The sequence below is a fragment of the Zosterops lateralis genome (assembly GCF_965231275.1).
Source record: "Zosterops lateralis genome assembly, chromosome: 1".
NCBI lineage: Eukaryota > Metazoa > Chordata > Aves > Passeriformes > Zosteropidae > Zosterops > Zosterops lateralis.
This window is the reverse complement of record NC_139762.1, coordinates 101,806,792-101,827,775: the sequence shown is the minus strand read 5'-3', so window position 1 is coordinate 101,827,775 and position 20,984 is coordinate 101,806,792. Positions and strand designations below refer to the sequence as shown.

Genomic DNA, 20,984 nt, shown 5'->3' with positions numbered 1-20,984 from the left:
TTTATCTTTATAACATATTTGGCAGAATTCTGCATATAAGTACCAGCAGTGCTTCACTGATTAATTGTATTTATTGTTGTTGCTCAAATTATTATACATCTTTTAGAAGTATGAGAACATTTGTACTAATTACATTAAATCTCTCTCGTGGCAACATATGGCAAGAAACAGGGTTGGCAGTGTCATGAGATTCTAAATCAAAGTGAGAGAATGAATAATTCTGAAAGGAAAGGTAGGGGGAAATATAATTATGACTGAACTAGAAAACAACTACTTGCTTATAGTGCAGGTAAGTGCTTTGATAGGACTTAATCCCGTGCTCCCTATGGAATGCAAAGAACATTACAACTGTTTTGCAGCTTGCCCCTTACTCTATTCTTAGGTATCTTTTAAAACTCAACTTTAGCAGGTGTACATTTTCCAGATGTGCCATGTGATTAAATATGCAGTGTGTAGCCTCTTGTTTGAACAATACTGTTTGCATCAGAAAAATGGGAATAAAAACTGGAAAATATTTCTAACAGCATCTTCACACAAAGAAGATGAGAGAGAAAATTTGATGAAAGCCTAGTTTTCAAAGGGATGCCTGAAGCATGTAGCCAGAGGCAAGTTAACATTAGTTATAGTCCTTTGCAAGGCCTGTTTACATGTTTCCTCTGTAGTCAAAGGGCTGTATGCATGTGCTGTAAAAATTACAAATGCCTACATGGTTCCTTTCAGTCTTTTATCTTACCAACATGTGAATTCTAGTTGACATTATGCTCAGAGATGCTTCAAGATCTCCAGCCTTCTTTTAATTGCAGTCAATATATGGAATTCATTTGGGTTGAAACTTGCCCTTTCTGGAGGGTTGCAATCCTGCTTGTAGTGGTCTCATAACTGAGGGAGGGAGGGAATGATGTAAAGCAGAAGAGCGTAGCTGGAGGGCTTCTATACTTTGTGCTCACACAGAGCATGTCTAGGTGGGGTGTCTGGCTGTGCAAGAGGTTATGCAAGGCTGACTGAGCCCATATTTGTCAGGGTGGTGGTGCTGGGTCTCCCAAGTTGTTCTTTGTGGCATTCACGTGGGCAGGAATAACATGGATACAGGATCAGTTCTTATTTTTATCTCTGCCACATGTGGAAATACCACCAATATAATTTTAGCCAATAAGGATAGACTTTTTATGTGCATGACAGTAAGTATCTTTTCCTTCCCAATTTGAAAGGTTATTTAAAAGCTGAAATATTAAAAAAGCTGTGGCCATTGATTTTCCCCCTCTGGAAACAAGTCCTTTCAAAGGCAGAACTGACTGCTTTAAGTAAAAAAAGGGATTGGCTAAGATTCTACAGTGCTGTGACAGGAAGTGGAGCTACTTAAAGCGTATTCTGAAATTCTGTATTGCTAAGCTTCTAACACCATGCTAGAATTTCTATATCCTTATTCCTAGTGCAGCTGAGGTGTAATCAGAAGTGGTTTAGCACTTTAATTGGGAGTATTTTTGTGTGTAGTGTATGCAGATATGAACAGATATTAAATACTTAACATTACTTATGTACCTTAGGTGGTTTCATTTAACAGCTGGAAATGCATTACATATTGTGTTGCTCAAAATGTTATGGAGATTGGATATGTCACCTGTCTGTTCCAGAAACATTGCATGATATGTCCAGATATACATTCTTGCTATCTTTCATTTGTGTCACCAGTTCAGGTCTCAGTTTCATCTTGGTTTTTCATACATTAATATTTGACTTTTCTTTCCTTCCATTTCATCTTTTCCACCACTGCCTAATCCTTCCACCATCATGGCAGAAGAAGCTATCACTCCTACACTTACTACCTGTAAGTAACTTCTTTGTCATCAGAGACACACTTTCTGCCATGTTGTTCCATGCCTAAGTAGTGAATGCTAATACTGAAAGTTCCTTTATAAAACCATACTTTGTAAAAATTTCACCAAGATAAAAACAACATGGTCAATAATTCAATGAAATATCTAGCTTTATAAGAGTTTCTTATGTTTCATACTGTGCATTAGAGTCCTCTGAATAACTTTATGTAAAGAATTTTCTTAATTGAGAAGTAGTAGGTGTAAATATCACTACCATGTCAATGAGAAATTTTCATGCCTAAATGACTATTTTTAGAATTTATTTTGTAGTTTATTTCTCATTTGTACTGTTGAAATTCCAGCATTGGTTAGACATGTGCCAGCATTTCCATTTGTTGCTGTGTACATATTACTACTTTTTTATGAATAATGATCATGTATAAACATAATAAGTTACCATTTCTGGAATGAATTTCAAAGGAAAGAGCACTAAAAAATGAGGGCAGGATGAAGCATAACTTTCAGTAAGTAACAATTTTTTTGTTTTGATACACTCCTTAGTAATACCATTATATGCTTCTTTATTTACCCAAAGCCTCGCTTTGTTCCCAGTTGTCAGCAGGTGATGAATGAGAAGGGTTCTTCTGTGAATTTAGAAAATCCCTCTCCGGGGCTGTTCACTTTTACTTGCTTTCCAGGTACAAGGAGTACATAATAGATTAGCAAACTACTAGGGATCTTGCTTAGTTGCAAAATGAGTTGCATTTAATCTTGTCTAATCCTGTTGGCCAGCATTAAAAATCAGCTATCCAGTAGTTACCTGTTTTCTTTAAACCTCAGATTTTAAAGTCATAGGAACCTATGAGATATTTTTACATAGTTATGGAAGTTGGGGTGTTACTTAAGACAATTTTTATTACCAGTTTTTAAGTACCTATCATGGTAGCATGCTCTTGAAAGGAACACATTTCAGTAATGCTTCTATTTAGATGCCATGTGGAGTTTATCATGTTCCTTCTAGTTGCTCTTCAAACTTTTTTAATACATTTTTTCAGTTAATATTTTGAAAAAGCATCAAGCATTCGTTGATACAAATTATGGAAAAAATATTAAATGTTTTCTATATTGAAAACTTGGTCTTCAAGAAACCAAGCAGAACCATTCTTCAAATGAATTAAAGCAACTAAAATTTAAACCCCATAACTGAAATTCTGTAAGACTTCACAATATATGGAAACTGCTCTTGTGGTTAGTAATTCCAATTTCATATTGCCTTATTTGGCACTTTATGTATAGTGCAATTTTTTAAAACTGTTGTTTTAATCAGTGTATTAATGTGTAGGTGAGAAAAAATTAGCTCTTCCACAGATACAGTATTCCAAAATTTGTTTCTGTTCTGAGATGAAAGCACATATTTTCCATGAAATACACTTCTAAAAAAAATTCAGTTTGGGACCATTTAAATGTAATTCTTCAAAATGTCAAAAGAATATAATACAGTAATCCATGTAGCATGGTCTTGCCTTAATAAGTAAATATATTTAAATTTATATTTTAATAGGATTCATGTCTCAAGGCTAAGTCAAAACCAAAATTGAAACAAATGGAACACTAAATGAAACACTGTTTCATTATTTAGAGAAATTGGATTATATATTTTTTTCTTTTTTCCATAGAGGAAAATACCTGGGTTGAAATGGTTTCTTTAGGTTTTACAAACAGGTTTTGTCACTAGTTTGGCAATCACAGGGACTGTTAATAGTGGATAGAATAGGGCATCTCAGGATTATTTGAAATACTCTCCTAGTGACTTCAAGAAACAATCTTTTTGTTAGTGTGATACAAATTCAGTAACTTTGTAGCTTGGGCTGATTAACACTTCCAAAAGAAATTGTGAGATTTTGGCCCCATAGCATTTCATTGCCCATCTGACAGAAGAAGGGAAGTAAGAGCTCTGAAAAGTGCAGTGCAGTCAAGATTGGCTGTCAGGAGGAGGAAATATTTTGGACCAAATTCTCCACCTGTTTACGCATCACACAATTTCACTGAAATTGGTGGAAATCTTAGATGAATGCAGGATTCATTACAGTTTTATTTTTAGCTGAGGAAGTTGGTATGGTTTATAAAATGTTCTATATTTTGAGAAACATAATTTCAAGTACTCTGCCATTGCTAATTTACCACTTCTATACTGAGTATCATATTCAAATTTACTGATTAGTCATTGTAAATGCAAGCTGTAGCATCCAAGTGAGCATCTATGCACTGAAATAGTTACTATTGTCTTGTGTGCTGCTTTCCTTGTGTGCTGTGGGCTCCTTTTCCCTAGCAGACTGCAATCTCTGCCACTTCTAGATCCATCCTAAATTAAAATTTAAAAAGAAAAAAAATTGGCAGATGCCTAGAGCTGCTGATGAATCATCAGAGGTGGACCTACAGCTGTGCATATTTGGCAGAGAATTATTTCTATTTTATCTTGTGTTTACTAGTTAGCCAGTCAATAGATATTACAGAAAAAAGAGTTGAGTACTGCTATTGAGAATTCTTTTTAATGGGCCTAAGTACCTCTGCCAGTCTTTCCTCCCACTCTTGCATTCCTGACATCTGGTGCATTTTTTACCTTTCGCCTCAATCAGGCAGCAGATTATTTTTTTGTGTGTGTGGACATAGTCCTCTGTAAATTCTTTTGTTCATAAGATTAGAGCAAATCCCATAGTGCTCATTAACTCTGCAGCAGGTCTTTTGACTTGGCAGTTGATTCCAGGTGGGAAAAAAGAAGAATGGATATGGTGTCATTAGTTTCACTGGCAATGAGTGATGTTCTCAGCATGGCAGGTGGCACTGGCATGACTGCTTGCTCCTGACACATTTTCTGATGGACAAAACCCGTGTGCCATAGGCTGAAGAAGGAAAAGTGCAGTAGTATTTTGTCGTGTAATTATGGTTAAATGGACTAGGCAAGCCTCTTGCTGAGGTGACAGCGAGCGCCACTGTGCTGACCATTGGCCTTTTGTATTTGAGATTTTAATTTTTATTAATATTCTACCCTTGGTGCTCATTAATCATTTGTCAGGAGCTAACAACTACATTTCATGAAAATTAAAGCATCAAAAAAACAAATTGAGTGCTTGGACCATCAGAATTTACTCCAGACACTGTTGCCTTATAGTTTGGCCAATTCAGTTCACCTCAGATTCTTGGGCAGATAGTTACAGACTGTAGCTTTTATAAGTTCCTTTCTATAAAAGATTTCATTATATTGCTATGGGTAGGATGTATACCAAATTAAAATGCAAAGTTGTGAAGGCAGCTTTTGATGCTGTTCCTCAGTTTGAGCTTGATATCAAAATGATATGTTACGATTATTATTGAAATTAAGTACTTATGCAGCCACAGTGCTGCACAGCAGTTAGGTGTATAATGTTATTGTATTTTTGTGCCTTTTCACAAATCATTTCAGCTTGTGAAAGGTGAAGTAGGGAAATAGGAGACAATTATTGCCCAATATTCTTATACAATGCTAATCATGTTAGGATCTTAATAGTGTGGAATCTGCTATTGTGTGTCCCAGCATTAATCTTCTAGAACAGAAGTGCATCAAAGGTGCATCATCTGTATGGAAATCTCAATCCCAAAGCCTAATACTGTATTAAAATATTAAGATAATAGACTGCATAGGACTAGAGACTCTATTGCCTGGTACTTAGTGTATGACACAAGGGACAAAATTCCTTCTGCAAGAAAACTAGTTCCACTAACGTCAAGCTTTTTCATATAAATGTGCCTGAAAACATATCCTACTTTTCACAAGAATTTGATAGTTTGGGGCCCAGCTGAAGTATGCTTTTCTTGTGTATCTAACTTTTTTCTTGTGTATCTAACTTGAGCTCAGGAGCCTGGGAGTCTGTTCTCAATTTAGTTCTCTTGCTTCACTAGCAGATACTCAGTGTTGGCTTCTCTGTCTCTGAATAGAGACTTAATTTCTAGCTCTTTGCCCAGTCCCACTGCTGTTGACCTAGCACTTAGGGCAGAAAGCAGAAGGTTAGTAGATTTGCAAAATGACCCCAATAATTAAAGTAATAACATTTCCAAAATATCAGTGCTGTTAAAACTCTTAACAGTGATTTCTGGATAATTCCAGAGAGTACACAGTCTTCACATTTAAAACTTCTGTAGTAATTCAAAAATAGTGAAAGAGGTTGGAAACAGTCCTTTCTTAACTGCAGCTGCCCCTAGAACCAGAACAAGAACATGTTTGTATCTTGTAGGTGAAGGAGAGTATTGAACAGAAAAACATGAATGTGTTTGAACTGTTTGATCTGTTAGACTATGCCATAGAATCCTGAAACCAAAAATAACCATAGATTTCTGTAATTGTCTGGTAAGCTAGACTTAAATGATATGGGGATGTCCCAAGAGTTTTGTTGCATGTTGCAAAGTCTACTATGCCAACTCACTGAAATCTTCAGATAATATTTGGTGCCCAAAATAAGGCAAGAAGGGTTTTCTACTAAATCACCATTACTAAAAAGCACACTTTTGTGCTATGTGCTGTATGCTTTGTGTACAGATGTGCAATATCTAGCTTCTATGCACAGATAGCAAGCAGGGTCAGAATTGGGATTTTATTTTTAATCAAAATACAGGATATAATTTTTTAAAATCTGTCTAAGGTCATTATTTCTTATATTGATTACTTGTATCTTCTGATTCTTTTGGATCTGATTGTATTGCTTTATAGCCAAGGCTTACTTTCCCATTTCACTGTAGAAAAAATTGTAAATTATCCTTAACACACTGACCAGCAATAAGTAATTATTTTTTAACATTTTATTAGCTCTTTCTGAAGCGTGTGAGGGAGGGGCTGGAGTTTTCAGGGGCATGTCTATGTTGCCTCTTTCTTGTACCCTCTGTCATTAGTACTGTTGCTGTTACTGTTTGTTTTCTTATCTCGTTGCTGTTTCCAGTAAATTGTTCTTACTTCAACCTTTACCTTTTGTGCCTCCAGTTCAGCTTTCCTGACCAGCACAAGGGTAGAGAGAGGGGAGCTGGGAGTGAAGGAGTGTCTCTTTGATTTGGAGTGGTTTCCGTGGGAACACTAAATTGGAGAGTGTCATTCCTAAACCACGACACAAATTACAGTCTGTGCTCCATTAGTGTCAAACAATAAATTTGCAGATGAGCTGAGGTTTGGAGATTTTCCTGTCCTTAGAGGGGACATTACTTGTTTGGTGAAGGTACTAGCCGTTAAGTGAGGGAAACAATGTAACTGTAGAAAAAAATAAATGCTTATGCAGCCTAGAGACATCTTTGTTCTTTCCATGCTATTAAAAGCTTGGTGTTGTTTTCTAAACTAATATATGAGATTTGAATTGAATACTGAGGTTGCTTTTAGAAATTGTGGAATACATATACTATTGTAGGATAAGCCTGACAAAAACCCTGTCTTTATTATATAATACTGAGACACAGTACGTATCCTTGGGAGAGAAAGAGATGATCGTGACAGCTATGTGTATTTAAGAACTTTCCATTGTATTTGAGTATTTGTGTTGCCATCCCATGTAACTCTTGTTGATGTACTGTTACCAGGGTGGCCTGTCTTTTCTATAAAACCATGTATGAATAAATTTTCAATTAGCCTGTCGACATTGGGTTTTAGCTTTCTTAAAAATTTGATTCCCAAATCAATCATGCTTGCTGTCAACAGCAGTCATTCTGGGCACTGAGATTTTGCCATTATCAACCATCATTGTTGAATTATACTTTCAAAGATGGTATAAGATGAATCATTTTCATTCACTTTGTTTTAAACTTTTCCCTCAGGGAAAAACAGTGCTATTTATGTGCTTTTTACCCTGAAATTGTATTTCTGTATACGCATATAGCTCAAAAATTACTTTAAATACTTCCATTTTAAATAAACAAATAGGAAAGTGAATTTCATGTTTTAGTATTAGTATTTATAATACAAGGGAGTAATGGTGTTGGAAACTCAGTTTCTCTAAAAGCCAATTACACTTTATGTGATTGTAAATGTGTTAACAGAAAGCAGAGAATTTATGCTGCGTATTAAGACCAAAACTCACTTCATAATTTATGTTGGCCTGTATTTTTTCTGAAAGATTGAAGTGTTAGTTTTAAAAATGGCATTATGAAATATTGAACTGATTGACAGAATATGTCTGCAAAAGATGGGACTACAGGGAATAAGATGAAGGATGCATTGTATTTCTCCTGATCTCAAGGAGGACAAGCAGAAGAAAAATGCTTAAAGAAAAATGGGTAGAAGAAATCATACAGTGAATCTAACCCTAAGACTTTGTAGCTCCAGTACGCCACAGGCTTAGTAATTTCTGTGGTACAGATGAGAACAACTGTAACAAGATGTTCATGTCTGTTGAGTGATGCCAGCACAGGGCACTGAGGTGTTCTAGTCATTAGTATTGTGATAGCTTCTACTGAGTGATATTTGTTCTGTTGAGCATGTTATCTGAAATCTGTTCTCTGTTGCTGAATCACCTGGGAGATGTTTCACCTGAAATACGTTTCTTGAGCCCACCTGCAGGGGTTGTGGCCACGTTAATGATCCACCTTAAGGTAGCATCTATCATTGCTGAGTGTTAATTTCACAAGAAAATGTTCTAATCTTGGCTTCTTTGCCTACTTCTCCTTTACATTTCCTTTCCTACCTAAAGTACACCTTGAGCTCCCTTTAAGAGTAGACTGACAGATCCCCAAAGGGAAGAACAGTGGCCATTTGCTTTCTGCGATGTCTAGATGACCAAAATCATCATTCATTTCCAAATTTGCTTTCTTTAATTTTTCTTGGTCACTTATTTCCTGCACTAATTACCTATATCTGGCATGAGAGGATAAGGAACCATATCTCAGGTGCTTTCTTCTTCTACTCCTGATGACTCTGACCTTCTGTTTCCACTTGATAGTCTATGCAAGGATTCTGTCTGACCAGGATCCTTCGTAATTTCAGGGGAATATTGCACTTGCAAGGTGTAGATGGGAAGATTGCATCAACTTTGAAACAGAACATCACAAAAGCTAATCAAGCAAGGAATAGAGGAATGGACTGTGCTGTGTGCTAGCATATCTAGCAAAGCCTGCCTGTCATCTCTTCAGCCCCAGACCCTGTTGCAGAAGAATAGATATTTATGAGACCTACCATAATATGTTAGAATCATGACTCCATTTCAATTCCAAATGTGCAAGAAAGGATTTGTTATTACTACTACTATTATTATTATTATTATTATACTGTAACATTTCATGTATGCTACAGAGAGAAATCTATAGGACTGTCAAGAAAACCGTGTGTAATTCTGTCAGTTCCTGTGCCAACCTGACACAGTGATCCAAATAAAAAGAAGCAGTAGTTTGAGCAGAGCAGAGTGAAATACCTGTTCCTGTGAGTACTGAGCTGGTGAACGTAAAGACGCACATTTATTTTTCCTTTTAGTGGCTGAAGCTCAGAGTTGTTTCTGCATTTGAACTGAGATTCCTCAGTGAGATATTGAACCAAATGTCTGCGAGTATCTTGATTATACTCAGTTCACCTGCAGAGGGAGGTAACTTCTCTCCTTCATTCCCATTCCCTGATTCCTCTGATCATGAAAACAAAAGTGGGATCTACCAGAGGCATATGTCTTGTCTGAAGAAAAAGCAAAGGAAAACATTTGCCAGCCTTATGCATTTCACAGCTGAACAGGAATGAAAGAATCAGCTGTTTCAGAGCAGTTATGCCACTCCACACCTCCTATTTCAAAGTGATAGTGTTCTTTCCTTCTGTGTTGATATAAGTTGCCCTAAATAAAATCTTCTGGTAATGATTTCATCAACACGTTCATATTCAGTATAATAATGCAATTTACAATATTTACTGTAGCTACTTAGTTTCTGCTTACGTTTTAGGTAGAAAGGCTTGTATTTTGCCATTTATGGTGTTATTTGAAAATTGTCAATGGAAAGGTCACTTCAGATCACTTAAATTCCTGGCTTACAGTGTATTTTCAAAAGCAGATTAAATACTGAATGCTTTGTTTTTACTGACTTTTTCAAGTCAGATTGTCGTGTTTATGATATGTGGTAGATTACAGCTCTGTTTCTTAGCTATAGAATCCAGGTGTTAGTGGAAGAAGGACTTTCCTTTCCTTACCCACATAGGGAGGAGCTATGTCTGCACTTTAATATGATTAAGATTATATAAAATAATTTAAGATAACAAAAGAAGAGAAAACTATAAGAGTGTTTGTAAACCAAAGGGATTACCTACTCTGAGCTCTAAAAAAATTAATTAAATTGGTTGCGTGTTGAGTCCTAATACGTGCTCCCAGCAAGAACAGAGAGCATATTTTTTTATTAATAGGTAAATGCAGTTTCAACATTTGATGTAATCCAAAGCCCCATAAACCTATTCAGAGAAGCATCTTGTCCAGTATTATACCTAAGTTACTCCTTAGGTCCTACCACTGTTGTCGTCCTTCCAACTTCTTTTTCAACACTGCTGTGACCAGCTCTTAAGCCTGTCTCCTTGTTCTCCTGGCCATTTACTTTTTCATCTGTTTCTCTTCTTACTCTGCTCCTCCTTTTACTTACTCCTTCTATTCTTTATCCTCTTCTCCTTTATCCCTGCCTGAGATACCATGTCTGTCAATGCCTGAAAAATATTTCTTTGGGATTGCATTATTTTCATTTTCTTTGCTCTGCATTTTTTCTGGGGATTTTTGCATTAGGGATTGTTTCTTTAGTTTCCTAGGAAAACCATACACCTTTTTTATTTGTTTTATTTTTCATATCTAAAAACTGATTTAGGCTTTTAAAATATTTACCTCCAGGTTTAAACATAGCAGGCAATATTTCATATTCGAAAATGAAAAAATTGTCTTAAGCAATTGAAAATTATTTCACCATGAAAGACGCAATATAACACTAATTTTAGGAAATGTATAAAAATAGAGCATATTTGCTTATTTCAAAACACGGTAATGCTTACTATATTAAGCACAGCTTTTCATTTTATGCTCTCTTGTTCTTCATTGAATCTTAACCTTCACTCGTTTCTTTAATTTAGGAGAAAAAGCCATTAAACATAGATACTTCCTGAAAGTGTGTGCTGCATGAAAGCTTTAATTAAATCTACAAGTAAAGCTTTAAAAGAACAAGAATCAAATTAATTGCAACAAGGACCATGCATTTATTTCTGTGACAGGCCCTTGCACATTAGAGAAAAGGCAATCTGTGTACCCTTATCTGAATTAGCAAACTCAATATCACTTTTCATTAGTATGGTAGGTCATTGCTATGCATCTTCAGTGTGACACTGTTTACATGTTAATGACCTCACAAATAGAGTCTGTTCCAAATGGTTTGCGGTAGCAGAAAGTTGTAAATCCATGAAGTGGAATAAACTGTCCTCTGCTTTCTGCATCATTGCTTCTTGCAAGTTCCCCTCTAGACTGAGATTCATAATTAGGCAGCAGTATAATTAAGGCAAATTCAGTAAATGCAAATAGGGCAAATGGATTTATGGCTGATTATGGTGCTTACAGCATACCTGAAATAAATTAATTTCTAAGCATCACTATTAGTTGACTTTTCAGTGACACGGAGTCTAGAAATAGGAAAGTATTGTTCACAGAAAACACTCAGAGCTTGAGTTTGCCTGAGTCTCTGATAATATATTCAGATTTACATGCTGACAAACATGAAAAAACCACTGAAAGGTTTGGTAAAACATTCTGCTTTAGTTGTTTGGGGTGTGATTGCTTTGTCTGAGATGAGATTTTTATGATTATGAATACATATTTTCCCCAACTGTATAATGTAATGAAACCAGCATGCTCCCTAAAATCATATCCTTAAAGAAAATATCATATATTATATATCTGGTAATTTGACTTGACAATGGAAAGCTTCACTGCATTGAAATCCTGGAATGATGCAGCCAACATCAAATGAGTAAAACAAACTCAGCATAACCACTTAAATTTGATTGCCTAAAATAGCTAGAACAAGACCAATTCTGATAGCCTGCTGTGTGAATTCCTTTAAGTGCTGAATACCCTCAGTTCCCATTGACATCAGCACCATGCAGAATCTGGTCCTGTATTTGGATGTATTTGGGTGTCTCAGCCCTGCCAGCACACAAAGCCTGTTTTTCACTGGTCACATGCAGCCCATACCTACCTGGTGTTGCAAAGCTCTGTGGTTCTGCTGCAGCAACCTTGGGAGGTGCTGTGCAGACAGAGAGTGATGGCTTCTACTTTAGTTCCTCACCTAATATGCAAAGCAAGTTTAATTATATGCTGTCCAACTCTCTCTGCTACATATTTTTCCACTTGCTGGCTCTGAGTGAAATACATATTTTCTACGTGCAGAGGTTACTAGTAAGTGTACAGTGCCCCTGGAAGCATTTATGGCTAATCTTGCCCTCAGCATGCATAATGGAGCTAAGTACTAATTAAAGGTTGAAGAATAGGGATCCATCTTTTCTGTGCCTGATGATTAGAGAATTGTGTTCTGCATGGAATCAGGTGCAACATTCAACTGGACAGAATTGCTAGGGTGTTGCAAAACCTAACTATATGAGACTAAAATTCGAGAGACCTCCAGATTTTCTCGCAGCATGACAAAGGACCAATAAATCACTGTCTTGTGTTTTGCAATAAATTAGCTGGTTTACTGTGTTTCATATAAATATGTGATGCTGCAAGGCATACATGGTAGAATGCAGATTTGATTTCATAAGGGACATTTCTTTTGTCCTACATACTGACTTCTGAAAATTATCCTTGGCCCAGTTGTACAATTTTTCTCTTAAATACAAAGAGAGACACACTTCTGGTAAGGCAATAAAGTCACCATGAACATAACTGATTCAAATTTCTCAGATTCAAATAATAACTAATTAAAGCAATTTTTGATGATTCTTTAATATTGCATGACTGCTGGCATTCATATAGGGGAAGTGAACTGAAGAGTGATGGAGCTGTGGTGGCAGATTAAAAAAACCTGTCTCTTAAGTGAAATTCTGTCTTTGCCCTACAATTTACCCCTAATTCTCTTCTGTGATATTAATACTTCTGCAGAACCTTTCAAACCAGTATTCAGTCTATAGCTTTGCAATTGTTTGAAGTTATCCTTTCAGAAATCCTGTTGTTGACCTCTTTTCAGTAGGCTTCTTCCTGATGTAAAAATCTAATAGCACCTGATTTAAAAAACATCTTCCAAATAGATCGTGTTTCTGCTGACAGTGCTGATGAAAGTTCTTTGGGTGCTATATTATCCACATTAATTACATTTTGATTGCTATTAACTGCTGCAAAGCAGTGGTATCAGAGGTCTGATAGTCAGAGAGGCAGAGTATTTTGTGCTTCCTTTACCATCACTTGGATTTTGGAAAATTTGGTCCTTGTGTTTCTAAACAGAGAGCCAGCCCTGCCACAGTATATATGTTGCTGGAATATTAGTACCTGAAAATCAGCGATGGAGACATCACCAGCTCAGTCAGGGTTACCAACACACACTTGCAGAAACACATGTTCTCTTAGGAGTAGCCCTTGCAAAAGCATCAGGGGAGGTGTAAAGTGTTTTCTCTGACCCTAGCTGCTTTGACACTTCAGTGGCTGCAGAGCTGCATTTACCACAGCAGGAATAATCAGCATCCAAGCTTTACTGTGTAAACTCTTCGGCACTTGAATTACTCTTTTGACAGAAGATATTATTATTATGTAAAGCCCAGATACTGCAATAGTAGGTTACTTTTGATAAAGGTATGGAAACAGTAAAACAGCATAATGCACTAATTGATCATCTCATAATTTTCAGGAATGTATGAATAAATTAGCTAAGCATACTATGCCACTTACAGTCCAGTAATTTGCTGTCTGGTTAGAAGAAGTCATATAGCCATAGGGTGAAAATAAGATTGAAAAGGTCATATGATTAAATTAGCTCCATTCAGACAGGCAATGCTTATATTTTTTATTTTTTTTTTTTTTGCTATGATTATAGAAGATCAACATTAACTCAAGCAAATATGATTAAGTTAGTGACCCTCAGAAATGGAAATTAACCTCAATGATAAATGAAAGATTACTGTCCACTATGAGCACTCCCAGATACACTACTCTTGGTTAATCACATCTTTCAGCTATGAACTCTGCATTTAACTGCCATTCTGATTATTTACAAAGGAATACACATCCTTAATACAGGATGCAAATATTAAAACTTATTTTCCTTTTATTTTTGGCTCACACAGTTTTTTAGTAACACAAGAAATGCCTACCCTGGTCCTAGTGCTCATTCCATTTAATATTCTATCAGGTTTGTCACTACTTTCTTCTTCTGTTGTAAACAGGTTCATCTGAGAAGTGCTGTTTTCCATGTAATTTTTTCTCTTGTGTTTCCTGTCACTACATTATTGCCTAGTGGGTTAAAAATATTGACAACAGGTTAAAATTCTGGTCATATGTTTCTCCCTTTTTAATGTTTGATTTATTTAAATTTTGTAGACTTTTTTGGGAGATTGGATTTTTCTTCTGCTGTGTCCTGCCAGAGTCTAATGAAAATCTAGGCCTAATTTATAGGCTATGATTTTCACAATGTATCTCTTGTATTTGTCTACTCGTGGAGAATCTAGGTTTTTATACTCAAATTATTTTCTTTTTCAAAGCTTTTTAGTGTGGGTGAGAAATTGTAGTAGTCCAAGAAGTTGTAATACCTATGAAGACTCACTTGATGTTATTTTGGTACTTGTGAATTTCCTTTGAAGGAAATACTTTTCTGTCTTGCATCATCTGAGAGCCAAGAAAAGTGTATATATTGGAGAAGCTAACCAGGAACAAAACTCAGCAGGAAAGGTCAGTGTCCTGGTTCATGATTGCTGACGAATCACCAAAAGTTCAGAGCTAAGTTGGACTGTCTTCATCTTCCCCATATCTCTCTGCCCTCCAGAGTACCTGTGATCAAGGATTTTACCATTGGACTTGATGATCTTAGAAGTCTTTCCCAATCTTCAGAATTCTATATTTCTCTGTAAATATTCATGCAGATTATGTCTGTGGCAAAGGGGTTCTCCATGCATCTTTTAGCCATTTGTTGTAATTTTATTAAGTTTTGTGCACTTGGATTCTTTTTGGTGTTGAGAAATGTCCACATTGCAGACTTTACAGTGAACTCTGACAGAAGGAAAGACAGGACTATCTTTTTTTGTTTCTTATTTTGCTGTTGGATGCTTATCAGAAATTAAATCAAAGCAGCTATTCTAAAAATCAGACTAAACAGACTAGTTTGCATATTTAGGACAGCGGCGTTGTCAGCAAGGAAACAATAAGTAGTTAAATGTTTACTTAGAGTTTTTGCATTTTGAAGTGATATCATCCACTCAATTTTGACTAATCCCTGAGAAACTGAACTGAGATACTAACTAAACCTGTCATATGCTGCTTCTTCAGTATCAACTAACATAATATTAATGTCACAGTTTCTCTTGCTCTGTGCAGACACTTGTTTTATTGAATTATGTCCTACAATGATACTGTCATCCTTACAGAAAAAAAGTCTTTGGTTTCTTTATCTGTCCAAGGTCAGTAAGAAGGAGAATGCTAGTTTGTGTTATGTGGATGCAAGTCAGGAATGAAATGTTAAAGAGAGGTTGAATAGACCAGCAAATGTCCTAAAAGTTCAGATGCAGTTAGTTTGCCCTTGCTTTAGCTAGTGAGAGTGATTCGACAGCTGTACTTTGTAGTTTCTTCCTTCTGGAGCATGTGATCATGCTTTGATAGCAGCCCTTAATCTATTATTAATGTAGTTGTATGTAGATCAAAACTGAAGAACTTTGGTCATGTCAGAAAGTAATGCAAGTCTATTTTTATACCATTTGAGGATGTATCTGAAGTGAAGGAAGTGAAGTGCCAGCGTACTGGTGTCAGGTATTTCATACCTCTGCCCCTCTATGCAAGCTGTAATCTGAAGCTCTGTAAGTGTACATGTACACGTGCTCTGCACAATAAACTTCCTCCGGTTTTTGTACCAGTACCTAGTAAATAAGCGCCTCCTTGGAGTCTTTTCCGCTTGTTGATTTTAAGCTGTGGCTATTGATCGAGCTTTGAAGAAGAGACTTTGAGACTTTCTGGATGAAGTCTTACTAACATCTAGTTGCCAATGTCTTGATGATAATCCACATATACTAGTTTTCAAAATTAAGGGGGCTGATGTGGTTTTGTGTTTTTCTCTAATAACATCATTATTGCAGTATTATTACAGAATTATTGTAGAAGTAATGCAGTATGTGTGATGTTCACTCTCTCATCCTGAAGTGGTCTTTTTATGGGTTTAAGGTGATGTAACAGGCTATAAAACTTCACTGTGGAAGAGCTCATGGCCTGCTATGACCTCATCTTCAAACAAGCTTTCACCCTCCTTTTGCATTAGTCAGTATCTCTGCATGGATGATCTTTTAAAAGTGAGCAATTCAGCTGTTCACATGGCTGTCTTCTAACTCAACAAAACTTTTTGAGAAGAAGATTTGGAAGCTGGTGCTAGGGTGCCTCAGGGGGTTTCATTCTGCTTGTAACAAGTTTCAAGACGTGAGGCAATTACAGCTCCACATCTTTACTACAGGAGACAACTGAAGCAGCACATAGACACCAGATAGTAAGGCATGAGACAAATGACTGCTAACAGTCAACGGGCCCTATCGTGCCCATCACATTCTGATGCTTTCCTCAAGGACCAGCGCATCCTTGGCCATCCTTAATCCTTAGGCTGGTTAATTTGGATCCCAAACCCTCTGGACTTGTGGATGATAATTCTCAGTTTCACCTGAGAGCCAGGATGAAGTCAGGGTATGCACCAGGCTACTGGGACTAATGAGCAATCCTGGTTTCCTCAGTTTAGCCATAAGCTGGGACACGGCTGTATGCTTCATCAAGGAACAAATGTGCCCCCAGAAGGAATAGCTAAGGAAATGTCCCAGGAGGCAAACCAGTGAAAGAAAATATCTGTGAGACAGAGGTAGCATTTTCAGTAGAAGGAAAAGCATTGAAAATCCTCATCTGACAATGCCTCAGCTGCTGACAAATTTCACTTACAGCCTAACATCCACATGTATCCATTCAACCAGAAAAATAATTAGCTGGTACCACATGGAGTGTAATTTTTGGTGATACTGCAGCAAAGGTGCTCTGTGGGAGGAGGAGTAACTGTGATCTTTCTCTTCTTCCGAGTCAATACCCACACACTTTGTCACAACCTTGTGCCAGTCACCCTTCTAGTATTGCTAAAGTGGAGATGGGTACAGCAGGAACTTCAGACCTGTCACCTGTTGTGGCTTGCTGTGATAATGTAACTTAGTCTTTTTCCGTATGTGCCATAAAAAGCTTTGAAGAAGGAGGTGGCAGAGATCCACAGAAGCTTCAGGATGGCCCAGATTTGAAGTTGCAGCTTTTGGTGGTTAAGTCTGCAACATAATGCAACAAGACATTCTGTTATTAAATTATGTCTTTGCAAATCTAAGGGAACAGGACTGTGTTATGCTTCCTTCACCATCTATCAGCTCTGCTACAAGACAGTGTCATATCTTTTATTACTAGTACTGGAAAATTCCTACAGTAGCTAATTTACTAGTGAAATATAGACATTTAAACATGTCAGCTGCATTTTTTTCCTCTTATATGCTGCTTGGAGTTTATATACAGATGGCATTTTTATGCTTATATCTAATAGCTATTAAATTTTCCTATGCCTTATTTCTTTTGAATGTCTCTTTACCAAGCCAGTCAGCTTTTCATCTCTGAAGCTAAAAATAAATGTTTATACAGAAATCAGAAGAGATTGAAATTACGGGTTGATTCACAAACAGAAAAAAGAAATTACACAGCTTTCATTAATTATTCCATGGATACTTTTGTTTGTGGGAGTGGTGCATTGAGCATCTGTTTTTTTCAATCCTGAAGAAAGTGAAGTAGCTGAAAACATGAGATTAGAGAGAAACAAGCCAAAGTTGCACATTGCATTTAGTCATAGGAAATATCACTTCTTGTAGTACACTGAAAGAGGGATTGCATATCCACAGCTGGAATTTTTGCTACCCTTTATTGTAGCAACAGCAGCTGCCATTTTTCTATTCCATAGCATTAAACCAACCCATAATTTTGCAGCAAATTCTACCAGAAATGTGCATGTGAATACTGACACTCTATACTGAACCAGGCCTCAAAATCTTTTTTCATTCTTGGCAACATGTAGAATGTTAAAGGAAACAGCATTTTCATGTTGACATAGAAAAATAATGGTAAAAAACCATAATTCTGTAGCATTTTCAGGTGTTAAATGAGTTTAAAAAGAGCAAGAATGATGAGTAGTTCCCAAGAAAATGACACTGCAGCCGTAAGAAAAGGAAAGAGCACTGTACTTTGGGTCTTTCAGTGGTCCTGGAGTTGAAGATAATGTTCATTTTCAGAAAATGCATTTTTCTTGCCTTTACTTGGTTACATGTGATAACAAGGTTAAAAGTGTGATAGATAATGAGCTTCCAGAAGTAGAGTTGATGCAGCACTATAGAAGGCTGCATTTCAGAAAGAAATTCCATGGAAGATTTTAAAAAGAATGATGTTTCACAAAGAACATTGGAAGCTAAACTAGAGGCAGTATTCTGTATCTTAGTCTGTTTTTCACATAAAAAAACCCAAAACACCTTGAGCTGAATATGTCCCTCAGCCATCAGGTGTTCTTTTTTCATGTATGTGTGGCTTGCACATAGTGAAGTTTATTTATTCAATGCTCAACCTTCATCCACATATAAGCGACTCCAAGGACAGAGAATTCTTGACTATCAATACTGTACCTCCCTTACTTCTGAAGGTTCTTCCCTTTTGCTCCTTTCAGATAGATGCAGCACAATTTCAGGCACCTAGTGATTACCCTCACATATGCAATTATGCCAAACAGATCTAAGATAAATCAGAAGTGCAGACAAATTTCACATTCAGACAACTCTTTGGTAGGTTAATTTTGGCAAAGAAACGGACCATCTTTCCAGAAGAGACCTGGTAAATTGCAGAAAAACGAATTCCAATCTTACTAAGACAAATAATCCAATAAATAAGCGCGACTTACTAAGAAAAGTAGCCTACCATGCCACTTCTGTAGTACCCGTTTATGTTGACACAACTGTTTTTCCTCCATAACAGTCAGCAAGTTCATGTTCACCTGACATTTACTCATTATGCAGTTGGCAGCTAATAGGCTGTTTCTAAAGTCAGGTGGCTGTATCTCATCTTTCAGCTAGACTTCATCCTCAATCTTTGTCCTTTTTGTTTGCTAAACTCCTCACTTTGGAGACATTCACAACACTTGGTGATATGGTGAAGATGCAGTATGTTTTCACAGAGATTATTTTTTCTATTGCTCGGAAAACAGTTAATCATTTGAAGATCAGTTGTGTAAATGGTATTTTCACATCAAATATGTTCATATTTTATGCCAGCAAAGTAGAAACTGAATTTTTAATAATGGAGTTGAATGTCAGCAGATGTACAGAAAAAAAAAAGAGAAATCCGAAACAAATTAATTCATGATGTTTCATAAACTTATGTAATTCCACCTGTCATATTAGCATGTCAGAAAGCAAAAAGTAGAATGCTTTCTGTCTGTTCTATTATGAACTACAAGGACACAATATGATGGAAACAATACATATCAACTGCTTTGTGAATAGGAATACCTTGACTTCTCTAAAGTAGCAATGGTTATTTATTAGGCTTTGTTTCTTTGCTGTTTGTGATTGCAGCAGAGAAATTGTTTCTTGTCTACTCAGTCTGAAAGGCTGAGCATTTGTTTGTAGTTAACAGAAAGATGATGTGGAATTTTTTTTCTGAGGTTTTTTCCTCCCCTGTGTCTGAGGTACCAGCTATGTACAAATTCCTACCAAAAATTCAGACCTCTAGAGAGGAGCAATGAAAGTCATAATAAGCCTTTTTACAATTCTTCATTTACTTGCAGCCATTTCTTTGATAAGTTTGGGCTATTCTGGACATCAGAAGTATCAGTAGGTAAGCGGACACAGGCTTACAGAATAATTTAAGTTGGAAGGAGCCCTGTGAGGACAGCTGGTCTGATGACACTTATCCCCACATCACATCATCATATGGAAATCATTGGGTCCATTCTAGCAAAATGTCCTGTTATATTCAGAAATGCATTTGATAGAGCAATCACAGGTGTTTGGAATCTGGCACAGTAAATCATTCTGACAAAAGGTAGGAGCAGCTGTGATATGTATTATGTAAGCAGAACATCCTAAGATATTTAGAAATAAAGTAGGAAATAACTTCAGCAACTTTTTGTCCTTCAGAATGACCTTTCAAAAAATTTTTAATATTATACCTCACAAGCAATACCTTTAACCGTTACTTCCTCTCTCTTTTTTTTTTTTTTTTTTTTTTTTTTTTTTTTTTTTTTTTTTTTTTTTTTTTTTGTTGGATGATGAGGCTGTGTCATCAGTTTACAGCTGAGTTACATGGAGACTTTTCACTAAATGAAATGTGAAAAATCTTTTCAGTTGTGTTGCAGTTATTCAACAAATCCTCTGTATGTGTTCAAGGAAACTCTTGTGAAAATGTGCTGGAAAGAACATCTTTTCATCCCCACAGTTCTGGACTGGATGTATCCTGAGGTCTCCTCCAGAATGAACAGTGCTGGCAATATATAAGCAGATTTGAAGTAGCATATGCTCCAGACCCAGATCTTTCTGTGTTCCCTTTCCATGAAACCTGGTTTCACAAAGAGTGAAAGGAATTATATTGGTGCAATTCAGTATAGTTTCAAGATATGCACAAGAAGCCAGGACCCTAAAATTGTTTCCAAGTCTCCTGTTTTACCTGTAGTTGTTATCAGTTCTAGATGGAAGAGCACCATAGGTGCTCTGTGGTCATCTAGTGCTAAAATGGAGTCCATAGGTGCTCTGTGGTCATCTAGTGCTAAAATGGAGTAAGGACAAGACAAAATTTCCATGCCCTAAATAGTGTCAGACTCTGTGACACTGGCAGATTTGTCTCACAGCTGGTTGGAGTGTCTGAAGGTTTCTGTAAACACTGAGCAAGATTGCTCCCCGTGCAGTAAGCCCATTGCATCACAGCTGGGATGTGCATA

General features: G+C 36.6%; 1 protein-coding gene across 9 annotated transcripts in view; it reads left to right on the top strand.

Annotated features, from left to right (window-relative positions):
• PTPRM (protein tyrosine phosphatase receptor type M) overlaps positions 1-20,984 on the top strand; it is a 437,540-nt gene that overhangs the window by 294,615 nt on the left and 121,941 nt on the right. For 5 of the 9 annotated variants that reach the window (XM_083866169.1, XM_083866171.1, XM_083866170.1 and 2 more), the window contains one exon: positions 1,796-1,825. The exons of the other annotated variants lie outside the window; for them this stretch is intronic. In XM_083866169.1, the coding sequence (XP_083722295.1) occupies positions 1,796-1,825 (30 nt within the window). The remainder of the gene's footprint in view (positions 1-1,795; positions 1,826-20,984) is intronic. 9 annotated transcript variants of the gene reach the window in all.